The 12,264-nt window shown below is 40.6% G+C and overlaps 1 protein-coding gene and 1 pseudogene across 2 annotated transcripts in view; one reads left to right on the top strand and one right to left on the bottom strand.

Annotated features, from left to right (window-relative positions):
- EIF4E (eukaryotic translation initiation factor 4E) overlaps positions 1 to 12,264 on the bottom strand; it is a 96,606-nt gene that overhangs the window by 33,191 nt on the left and 51,151 nt on the right. The window contains exon 2 of one of the 2 annotated variants that reach the window (XM_002921198.4): positions 7,819 to 7,865. The exons of the other annotated variant lie outside the window; for it this stretch is intronic. Within the exon in view, the coding sequence (XP_002921244.1) occupies positions 7,819 to 7,836 (18 nt within the window). The 5' untranslated portion in view covers positions 7,837 to 7,865. The remainder of the gene's footprint in view (positions 1 to 7,818; positions 7,866 to 12,264) is intronic. 2 annotated transcript variants of the gene reach the window in all.
- Positions 10,799 to 10,972, top strand: LOC117804527 (annotated as a pseudogene).

Genomic DNA, 12,264 nt, shown 5'->3' with positions numbered 1-12,264 from the left:
GAAGTTTCCCTAGGATAAAATTAGATAATTTCTCCAACCGAACTGGTTATATTGGACTGTACCTTACGAAGTTAAGCCAAATACAATATGCATATGTTCACACCAGATAGGTCTAGATTCCACAGCTACACTGTCCAATTTGGTAGCCACTAGCAACACATGAAATTAAATTTCAAGTAATTAAAATGACATTTTAATTCACTTCCTGGGTTGAATCAGTCACAATTCAAGTGCTCAAAAGCCATGGAGGGGAGGGCTAGTGGCTACTGTACTAAACAGCACAGATACAGAACATTTCTACCATCACAGAAAAATTCGCTTGGACAGCCCTTATCTAAAAGAATCCTCAAAACACTGGTTAACAGTGTGCATGTGTTGGAGAAGGGAACTAGGCAGCTGGAAAGATAATAGGAAATAGGTTTTTCACAATAAAAAGGACTGGGGCACCTAAGTGGCTTAGTCAGTTGAGCATCCAACTCTTGGTTTCAGCTCAGGTCATTAGATCTGCCCATTTTAGGCTTCGCACTCAGCAGGGAGTCTGCTTGAGATTCTCTCTCCCTCTCCCTCTGGCCCTCCAGCTCATGTGCTCCCTAGAGCTCACTCCCTCCCTCCCCACACAAAATAAACAACCACATAATCTTTAAAAAAAGAAAAAAAAAGACAGGACTGAGCCTGTGCCAGGCAGCATCCTTAATGTTTGATGTTAACTTAGTTAATCCTTACTGTACTTCAATATAAATAGTTTCCTTTGTAATCCTAAGTATTTTACTTAATGCATTTAAAAACATTATACTGACAATAGAGCCATAGACTTCACTGCTTAAGGGATCCATCTGAATTTTGGCCCATGGGCATGTATTACTAATTCAAGAAAAAAGTCATAAAAACATAAAAGCTAAATGGTGATTATCTATAAACCAAAACCCAAGAGATTTTACAATCCTGAACATTATTTAAAAAATACAGTGTACAAGTTCAAATGAACGGAAAAAAAGAAAGAAAAACCCATCTTGCTCCATGCCACAACTCATAAATCATCTGGTACATCCTGATTTTTTTTTTAAAGGTTTATTTATCAGAGAGAGAGAGAGCACGCACGCGCACACACAGGGGAAGGGGCAGAGGGAGAGAGAGAAGCAGACTTCCCACTGAGCATGGAGCCTGATCCTGGGCTTAAGCCCAGGACCCTGAGATCATGACCTGAGCCAAAATCAGGAGCCTGCCACTTAACCAACTGAGCCACCCAGGTGCCCCTTCAAAGATAGGATCTTATATTTATTTGTGCATAATGGCGATCTACGCAGCAATTTTATGCTTAAGGTAAGAGTTTAACTGAAAATAAGAAGTTGGACTTTTTAGTCTTGAATTTCAGTTCCTTTTTTTTGAACAGAAGAGTAACACAGCTTGGGGCCAGGGCCTGGGTTTGAGTTCTAAGGTTGGCAGGAAAAAAAAATTACTTGGAATATGAATTTCCCACCTATTATTTATCTCAAAATATTAGGAGAATTAGGGGGAAAAAACTACAAGAAAAAGATGTTTGTTTCATCTTTCCATTAAATATTAAATTTCCTTTCCTTAGTACTTGGAAGTTCAGACTGTGGCTGCATAAACTGTTGCCCTAAGATAACCATGTAAAACCCATAAAAATTCTTCATGAGAACACCAACATTGGATGCCCAGGTGGCTCAGTCAATTAAGTGTCTGACTCTTGATTTCGGCTCAGGTCATGATCTCAGGGTTCTGGGATCAACCCCCCATCAGGCCCCATGCTTAGCACAGAGTCTGCTTGAGATTCTCTCTCCCTCTACCTCAGTACCTCTCCACGCTTGCGCTCTCTCTCTCTAAATAAATGAACTCTTAAAAAACACACGCTAACAGTAGTTCACATAAATATAAAAATCTTATCGGCTGTCACTATAAGCACAGAAAGGTTATAATTTCTGTACAGCATTTTACAGTAACAAGTTAAAACATATAGCTAAAAACATCCAAATATACATTTTAGCTCTAACAATTACTGCAAAGCCTCGCGTTTCAGGGAATCCGTCTTACTACTATCTTCCTCCAACAACTGAGCTTTTAAGACCAGCAACATTAAGGGCACCTGGGTGCCTCAGCTGGCTAAGCAACTGACTCCTGATTTAGGCTCAGCTCATGATCTCAGGACATCAAGCCCCATCTGGAACTGCACTTAGTGGGGAGTCGGCTTGAGATTCTCTCTCCCTCCCTCCACCCCTCCCGCGCATGCACTCACACACAGGTGGGGCTCTCTTTCTCATCTGCTCTCCAAAATAAATAAATAAATCTGTTAAAAAAAAAAAAGAAAAAGACTAGCAATATACTGAAACTTTTTCAAAACAACCACTTAACTCTTAAACCTTTCACCAAAATTACTAAGAGTACAAAGGTAATTATGAGTAAATTCCATAATTACAAATTTTTAAAAACTTACTGCACTGTTTTTTACTAGCAAAATATTTGAACTGGCAAATCATTTGATTTGACAAGGTCCAAAAATCAAATGAGAAGGGGGAGAAGGGAAGTGACCATTTGCTATCTTCAGAAATCTATCCAAAATGTTCTGGACCAGTTTCTAAAATATAACCTTATGTGTAACAACTTGTTTAGTTCTTGAATTCAGACACCACAGTGCTATTTTCTTACTGTACTTTGGTTATCAGTTATCAAACACATTAGAACAAAAGAGCCTAAAATGTCCACACATTTTCTTTTAGAGCTGCAGCAGAATCTCTAATCAGTTTATCAAATTAATCTTCCCAAATCACATAAGGAAAACATAGCACATGGCTATTGGAAAGACAGTGTCACGGTTAAGAACACCTACTCTGGAATTTGGCTGCTTTAGTTTGAACTCCACCCCACCATTTATTAGCTGTGTGATCTTGAGCAAGTTAGTCACCCAGTTACTTAAGCTCTTTGTGCCTTGGTTTCCTCATCTGAATTAAGGATAATAATACCTACTTTCATAGGGCTGCTGTAGGATTAAATGAATTAATATATATAAAGTACTTAGTGTGTGCCTAACACACATAAGTGCTATATGTTAATTATTAAAAAGTAAAGATCTGCCTATATTAAAAATCACTGTTACAAATAGGTTGTGCTTAAAGGTCACTTTTTAAAAAGATTTTATTTATATGACAGAGATATAGAGCCAGAGAGCACAACTGTGGGGGGGTGGCAGAGGGAAGACGAGGAGCAGGCAGGAGCCCCAAGCTGGGCTGGATCCCAGGACCCCAGGACCCCAGGACTATGACCTGAGCCAAAGGCAGACGCTTAACCGGCTAAGCCATACAGGCACCCCTCAAAGGTCATTTTTAAAGCAGTTGCTTAGAACTCTAAATCCGGGGCGCCTGGGTGGCACAGTGGTTGAGCGTCTGCCTTCGGCTCAGGGCGTGATCCCGGCATTAAGGGATCGAGCCCCACATCAGACTCCTCCGCTAGGAGCCTGCTTCTTCCTCTCCCACTCCCCCTGCTTGTGTTCCCTCTCTCGCTGGCTGTCCTATCTCTGTCAAATAAATAAATAAAATCTTAAAAAAAAAACTCTAAATCCACATCCCTGGAAATTTAATGCTGGTTAGATTTGTCCTAATGCCACAGAAACTTACTGAACAATGTGACCAAATTACAGCTTCCTACTGTTTCTATGGAATAATGTATCAAAAGTTCCAACTGGGAAGAAAGAACTTTTTTTCTGACCACATTCTCAGATACCTGAAAGTCAAAAGTGATCCTTTCTTTTTTCTCCAGACACAAACAGGAACTTCTGAAGGAACACTAGTGATTTTTATAATAGGGATAGGAGTGGGAAGAGTATGAGGATTGTAGAGCAAAAGCTTTCCATTTCTTTCCAATGACAGGATGGATAATCAAAATGCAGCTATGTGACTTTCTTAGCAAAGAGAGGAAAAGGTGAGTATACATATACATGAATACAAATGTATGCAACACATTTATGGACTATTGGTATACCTAGTTCTTCATAACTGACAAACTGTCATCTCTGAATACTGAATCTGAAAATCAAAATTACTGTAAGACATCTTATTCCCATTTTCAAAGCTAGACTTAGAAATTTCAGTCAAGGTCACACAGATATTGAAATTAGATTATATACCCCATGCTCTTTTCCACTTCTCTAAAAAGTCTCTATAACAAAGATGGAAAAACTCACAGGTACCAGAAGACCAAGAAATTTCCAGTAGTAGAGAGAAGGAAAAGTAGAAATTACCATTGCTAGAATAACCATTTCACAAGTTCCTTGTTACATCCAGGTACTCCACTACATTTTTAACCTTATATAAATTAAACAACATATTTTAAATATTGCCTAGAATTTGCTATCCAAATTGGATTAAGCTTACCTAATTCATTTAACAATGTATTCTCTGCAACTTCAGGGTATAAACTAGGACTGCTTTCTAAATTGGATTTCTCTAAGTCAAATAATTATGCATAATATTAATTCAAAGTATAAAATGAAGTGAAATTTGAAATACAAAACACCAGAACCAAATTTATTTGGTTTATGAATGAACTTTAATACATGTACTGGGTTTTTTCATTAAAGCAAAAACATGATATTAATTTGCAAAGTCTGCTTGTCAATCAACAGTCTTTGATTAACCAAAAACATTGAATTATATACAACATGTCTGTCAATATATACGTAAGCCTTACTTTAATAAGCTCTTCGCAGTACAAAACATGTTTCCAAAGGTAAAAATGGAAACTTTAGATTAGACAAGTCAATTCCAGTTACGCAATAATGTAGTTTTAAAAATCCAAGAGATACGATGTAAAAACAAGTAAACTGTATACCTTCAGTTTAACCAAAAACAAAAACAAAAACACCAAAACAAACAAAACACCTCTTACCTTAAAAAGAACTACAAGTAAAAAAAACAGCCCAATAATGAAGAATGCATAATGAAGATAAAGCTACAAAGAAACGTAAGCCACTGGAAGCAAGATGGCCTGGGGAAACTGACTTGCCATCTTCACTACTAATAAATATTAAGTCTAATTTTGATCTAGCCAGAAAGTCTAATTTTGACCTAGCCACACAGTTCAAATGCCAAGAGAAAAACAGGAAAGCACTGTTTATTCCAATGTTCAAAATTTTGCCATATTACCTATAAATAGGTAAAATTCTTCCTTTAATTTGCCCTATCAAGCTTCTCAACAAATTTAGTATTTGTAAGCCACATTTTAATGTAACTGATGTCTTACACACACTTGAAAAAAATAAAATATCAAACTGAAAATGACTGCTGTTTTACATAATTTCCATAGACAAAAATTCCCCAAATACCTATGAAAGGTGGGACAAGCAGGAAAAACCCATGACTCTTTAAGTGCTTATGATTATGCCCAACAGAAAAGCAATAAGGAAACTCACAAGGTAGCCGAAGTAGCAATGAACAAATATAAATATGGTTTCTGTAGGCTTCAGCAGGAATACCTCAACCACAATCAATACTAACCAGCTGCTGTTAAAACAAAACTCCCAGTATTTAAAATCATCAAGGAATTCTAAAAGACTAACCTATGAAAAGGGTGCATTAAAAATGCAAAAAATTTGCCATTCTCACTAAAAATGAACACGTCAATGTATTTTACATACATCCTCAAACTACTACTGGCCTTCCACTTTCATACACTTTAGTTTTTAGGTTCCCTACTCTCCAAATTTAAATCCAGTATCCAAGTTTCCCTGGGTCAGCACTAGAATGAATATACCGTACCACCCACCACATCACTGGGAATTAAGCTCCTTAAGAGTTTACGCTGAACAAAGTACAGAATCACATTTTGTATAACTTTGTATCCTAAAGAACATTTGGTATAACCTCCTAAACAAGAGGCTATAAATATTTAAGGACTCAAAACAGTCCTTCAACACTTTGTAGTTCTGTGCTGTTGAAAACCGCATAGTTCTGCAAAATCCAAATGACCTAAATGCTACTGAAACTTCACAAAATACATAATTATTTCACAGCTTAGAGGTTTTAGCCTTGCCCCTATTACCCGCTGTAATGCTTTTTAATGATACTGGTACAAGCAGGTAGGACAGCAGACCCAGTAAAAAGTGGACATGGGAACTTGTCAAAAGGGAGTATTTTCATAGTCATCCTTTACCTTTTTTATTTATGTAACATTAATGTTCAAAAGTCAGTTAACTGTATCAGCAAATTAAGGTTTTGCAGAACATAAATGAAAACTGGTACCAGTAAAAAACAAGTAACCAAAGAGAAGAGCTGCCTCAAATTCTGGTAACAAGGTAAGGATAGTTCACACCAATATAATGAAAAATACATCTTTTTGTATTCTATAAGCCTTCCATGACTAATTTTTGAGCTAGCTATAAAAGTCTCTAAAAACGCAAAACAAATTGGTTAAGTCATTATGAAAAGCACAAACTATCATTAAAGATACACACAAATATCCGGCAACCAAGGTCTAGAACTGGTTCCAGAGTGTCAAAGGTCCTCTAGTTGTTAAAATACTCCATTATGCCTCTAAAACAATTTCACTTAGATCTGACATTCCTATAACAGCAACACAGGCCTATAGGTTTCAGTGAGCCAGTGCCGGCAAACCCAAACTATGACAAAGATATCCTCTCCTTTGGGCGGTAACTACCAAATTACTGTTCTGGGATCGGCTTGCTTCAACCAAGTTTAAGATGGTGCCTGAACTGAAAGGAAAGCGGCAGAACGGGTAAAGAAAAAATAAATAGAAAACTAATTTTAAAAGTTAAGTTCCTATTTCCAATAAACAATGTCTTAGAAATCTTTCAGACGATAAAGGCTCGGAAGAACAGATGGATCAAGACCCATCCGCATTCTCTTGAGACGTGCGCACTGCGCGGAAAAGGATGAATGAATGGAAGACAGGCGCGTGTGAAATGCAGCAGGTCCGGCCGGCAACCAGACCAGCAGCAGCGATCAGTAGGCCTCGCTCCTCCCCCTTCCCTCCTCCATGACAGCCCAGTATCAAGCATGGAGGGGAGAGGACAATGTGATCCCCCTTTCTCACCACCACCACCCTTCATCCTACTCTGAGAGCTCAACCGCGCAACACGAGGTTCTCCTCCCCACCCCAAACCTTTCTCGCCTCCCCTGCCGCCAACCCCAGCAACTCTCGGGCGCGCTGGAGTAACATGCGCTTGCCCCTCTCGGCTCCCCTCGGCGAGGTCGAAGCTTCTCCGCGCGTGCCGCGGCACCACTCCCGCCCAACCCACCCTCCGGCAACGCGCGCCCACCGGTTCCCTGGCCCACCGGTCTAAAGAAGACCCGCGCGCGCCTCGCACACGAACCCCCAGGCTGGAGCTCGGGAGAGAAGGAGGGACGGAAAGGCTACCCCGGGGCTCCCTCCTCCATCTCATTCCAGGCCGGCTCGCCGCCCACCCTCCCCGCGGATCCCGGCGCCCGCTCGGAGCCAGTCCTGCGCCCTTCTATTCCGAAGACACAAACCCCCCACACCTAGCTAGAGCTCCGATCACCCTCCACCCTAGCAGACCACCTCGGGAATAGGCAGGAGGCGCCGTGCCGCCCCTCCCCCACCCCTCTCCCCCAGCTCTCAGGCCCCCACCAGAACGTGTGCGCTGCACGCCGCCGCGGCCAGTCTCCGGGGCGCCCCCAGTTGCCCACGGGGAGGTCAGGCCCAAGAAGAGGGGGAGGGGGCAGCAGCGGGTAGCGTGCGCGCCGGGAACGCCGTCCCGCGGGGTCCCCCAGTCCGAAGGGAGACGGAGCGCGGGGACCGGTGGGGGTGGGGGCCAAAGGCAATACTCACCGGTTCCACAGTCGCCATCTTAGATCGATCTGATCGCACAACCGCTCCTGAAGGGGGGGTGAGAGGAAAAAAATGAGATTCAAACCGGATTGGCCGGCTACTGTCCACGTGACGGACGTGTCCGTTTGGCCCGGCGGCGCCTGCGCAAGACTGCGGCTGCGTGGATGACAAGAAGCTTCTGGGAAATGGAGTCTCTCTCGCTCACACTCTCTCTCCCTCTCTTTATAAGGGCGAAGAAGTTTAAAAAAAAAAAAGGACTGGTCACGTGGTTGGTGGGTAGGGTGCGCGGTTCTCGGCGGCGGACCCTAGCGTGGTGGAGGGTGCTTTTCAGTTCTGCGCTCTTCCGCCTGGATAGCTGCTGTTGCGTTTACTGCCAGGCATGCTTGCTGCGCCCTTTGTTGCCCTGTCCTCCCATCTTCCCGGGAAAGTTGGGAACTGTAGGCTCAGCACGCACAATGAGGCTTCATTTGCTTAGTTGAGGTCCTAGGACAAGTTGTCTGTTTATTTAAATTTTGTTTGACTTCCCACCATTTTCTCTTGCTTTCAGAAAGAGGCGGCGATGGAGAGTCGTCGTTTAAAGCAATCAACCCTCCCCCGTCCCGCGGCTCTGCTAACGCTGGTGGTCACTCATTGCCATCACTGCGAAAGGGGGTGGCGGAACCGCCCGCAGTACACACTTGCCACGGGGAGGGGGAGCACACCCGACAGCTTTTCCTGTCCCGAATCCTGAGATTAAGACCTCAGGGCTAAATCTTGAGTAGAAGTAAAAATTATTTGAGAGTTCTGTCCTCTCGGTTCCACTACTCTACTTAACGAGAACGGAAATAGGCGAAGTCCAGGTGCCAGCCAGGGAAGCCACTCCGGGCCCCGCTGACTAAGCCCTGGACTGATCATCAGAAGTTAGGTCGGTGGTCAACGATGACTCTTGACGTTGACTCATTCTCCTTAGGCGAGTGACTTAATCATTCAGTGCCGCAGCTTTTTCATTTATGAACCACAGTTGATAATACACTTACCTCACAAGGGTGTGCTGTGGTAATGATTGTAACCAGCTTTGAAAATGCATCGGACTCTGTAAGTGCTTAATAATAAGGCAAACTCGTGCCTCCCTAAGGATAAGCTGCTTCCTCTAATTTTTTTTAACAATGTTTTAATCATGTACACCAAGGAATTTAAATTTAAATTCAAGACGACTTTTTTCTTTATTACAGTAGTTACCTTCAGTAGAGGCTTTATGTTCAGGAATATATTGTTATATTTATAACAATCAGTGGCAGAAATTTATCCCCACACTGGCATCCTACCATTTCCTTGTCCTCTAAGATACTCTTTGGTCATTTCTTAAGACCGTGTTGTTCTGCACACTCTGGTTGCTAATAAAACAAATGGAGGTAAATCTAACAGACCACTACTATGAAGTTCTAATGAGAAAGACATATCTTTACTATTTTCCATACTTAAGAATGTTAACACTAGAAACATCAGTATAAGCAGGCTGCCTGTGCCTGCCCTGCCTATGGTGTTGCTGATGTCCAGAGCTGTGTCATACCTATTATTGAGTACATAATGGTTGCTTGAGTTGACTAACACATAATTGAGGCTGTATATACAAAACCATTGACTTTTCATATGTCTTGGTTTCCCTGGATGTCAGAGGTGATTAATGAAAGCTTTTTTCCAGTTAGCTCTAGTAGGCCTAAAGTGGATGGAATTCTGAATAAATAAAGAAATGAATTTCTACTTACAGAGGCTATCTACTGTTACTTAAACTATCCAAAGTAATTACAGTCGATCTCAGGGATATCTCTGTAGTATCTGGTTATCTTCTTTGAGGAGATAGCTTTCACGGTGCTGCTATATAGTAGCAAAGAATTAAGGAAATTCAGCCCCCATATGAGACTGAAAGCCAGTGATAGCCTTAAAACCTTTTTTTAATTATAGCTTCCATTTTATTAACTTTTCTCAGTTAAAAAAACTCCCCACTTGTGTTAGTCATTCCAGTACTTCTATAATATTTACATCTGCTCCTATTCTTTGTAGCTTAATTTATCTCCATTTTGTATACACTTTGTTGCATGTGTTTTATGGCACATTCATGTGTCTTTGCCTAATATCACCATTAGATTCTACCGTGTCAAAGATTTAGTGATTAGATTTTATCTCTGTGTTTATGTGGTTGTATTGTTTTTGTCAGTCTGAATTATGCAGAGTAGAAATGTTTCACTTTATTTTTCTATTAATATACAATTACATTTGTTACTACCATATTCACGCTTATACTTAAGGAAAAGAAAGGGCAATAAAGAGATCGATGAAATGGGATATGGTATTGGAAACTATTCTACTTCATCGAGTTAGTTAATACATAACTAATGGCCCAGCGTAGTGTCATGGTAACTATTACTCCTAAGCCTGGAATGACTGGTTATCATTTAGCATGTATAAATAGTCATGATCTTTTCCCTACTAATATATTCCTCAAGCTGTTATATTCCTAGCCTTTAAAGATTTAACTCATGGTAAAAGATTTTAAATAATTTGATAGAATACATCAGTTTTTATCATTTATTTACCTCTTTGTCATTGGAATTTTATTTAGGTTTTCTAGATAATCAAAGTCATTGTTTTGCTGGGCATTGTTCAACTATGGTTCAAACTGATCACATCTGTTACAATCAATCCCTCAAAAATATTATTGCTACAACGTCTGGGATTTTTTTTTTAAGGCCTTGGAAATTTAGACAATCTGTTCTTATTAGATGCCTTTCTTAGTCTTTTTATTTTTTTTTAAGAGATTTTTTTTTTTAAAGATTTTATTTATTTATGTGACAGAGAGACAGCCAGCGAAAGAGGGAACACAGCAGGGGAGTGGGAGAGGAAGAAGCAGGCTCCCAGCGGCGGAGCCCGGTGTGGGACTCGATCCCGAATGCCGGGATCACGCCCTGAGCCGAACGCAGACGCTTAACGACTGCGCCACCCAGTATTTGCGCAGTGGCAGTATCGTAGCCAATGAGGTTTATCCGAGGCGCGATTATTGCTAATTGAAAACTCTTGGGGCGCCTGGGTGGCACAGCGGTTAAGCGTCTGCCTTCAGCTCAGGGCGTGATCCTGGCGTTATGGGATCGAGCCCCACATCAGGCTCCTCCGCTATGAGCCTGCTTTCTTCCTCTCCCACTCCTCCAGCTTGTGTTCCCTCTCGCTGGCTGTCTCTATCTCTGTCGAATAAATAAATAAATAAATATTAAAAAAAAAAAAAAGAAAACTCTTAGTCTTTTTACTTTCTGATCAGTATTAAGCAACCATTTTTCTTAGAATGAGTAGATCTTCAGACGGAAGATATGAAATTGCATAATAAAGTAAATGATCCTTGGGATGCCTGGATGGCTCAGTCGGTTAAGTGTCTGCCTTCGGCTCAAGTCATGATGTCAGGGTGCTGGGATCCAGCATCAGGCTCACTGCTCAGTGGGATGTCTGCTTCTCCCTCTGCCCCTCCCCTGCTCATGCTCTCTCTCTCTCTCAAATAAATAAATAAATAAATAAATAAATAAATAAATAAATAAAATCTTTAAAAAAAATGATCCTTAATATTACCGTGTTGGCTATTAACTTTAGATATAATCTAAAGCAACCTCTAACATTGAGTTTGGGTTTTTTCAAAACCTTATTCACTCTCTTTCTAAACTTGGTCATACTTTAAGCTCTATTTTTTTGTTACTGTCGCTTTCTACAGTGATGTTCCTTAAAGAAAGATCTAAGGTGGTGGCTTCAGACAGGATAAGTAATCTTTTAAATTACAACTGCATAGTTTAAGAACAAGCTGTGATGTCAAATTATCTAATTTGTAATCCCAATCCTACCACTTACTATTTGACTGCATGCAGATTATTTCATCTCTTTGTGCCTCATTTTTAATTTTTTTTTTTAAGTAGACTCCACACCCAACATGAGGCTTGAACTCACAACCCTGAGATTAAGCGTTGCGTGCTTTGCTGACTGAGCCAGCCAGGAGCCCCATCTTTGTGCCTCATTTTTGTCATGAGTTAGAGAGAATAATAGTACTTGTATGGTTAGTGTGAGAAATAAATGATTTAATCCATTTAAGGTTCTTAGAATAGTTCTTAGAACATAGCACTCAATGTTAACTATCATTATCATGATGTGATATCGTAGTAACATAAATTTCTTATTTCTACTTTTTAGTTTAGTCTAATATGCTTAAGTATTCTTTTATGCAGATAATCAACCCCAGCCCATTATCTTTAAGGATATTCTAGGCTTTCAAACTCAAGTAACAGTTATCAGTTTCCTATAACATACCAAGTATTTTTCATATCAATTACTTTGACGTGTACAACAATTATGTCAATTAAGCATTATCATCCCCATTTTATAGATAAAGAACAAATGCTTTAAAGTTAGGGGACATATGCAAATCCACACAGCCAA

This window comes from Ailuropoda melanoleuca, chromosome 11, assembly GCF_002007445.2.
Source record: "Ailuropoda melanoleuca isolate Jingjing chromosome 11, ASM200744v2, whole genome shotgun sequence".
Lineage (NCBI taxonomy): Eukaryota > Metazoa > Chordata > Mammalia > Carnivora > Ursidae > Ailuropoda > Ailuropoda melanoleuca.
This window is presented reverse-complemented; position numbering and strand designations above follow the sequence as displayed.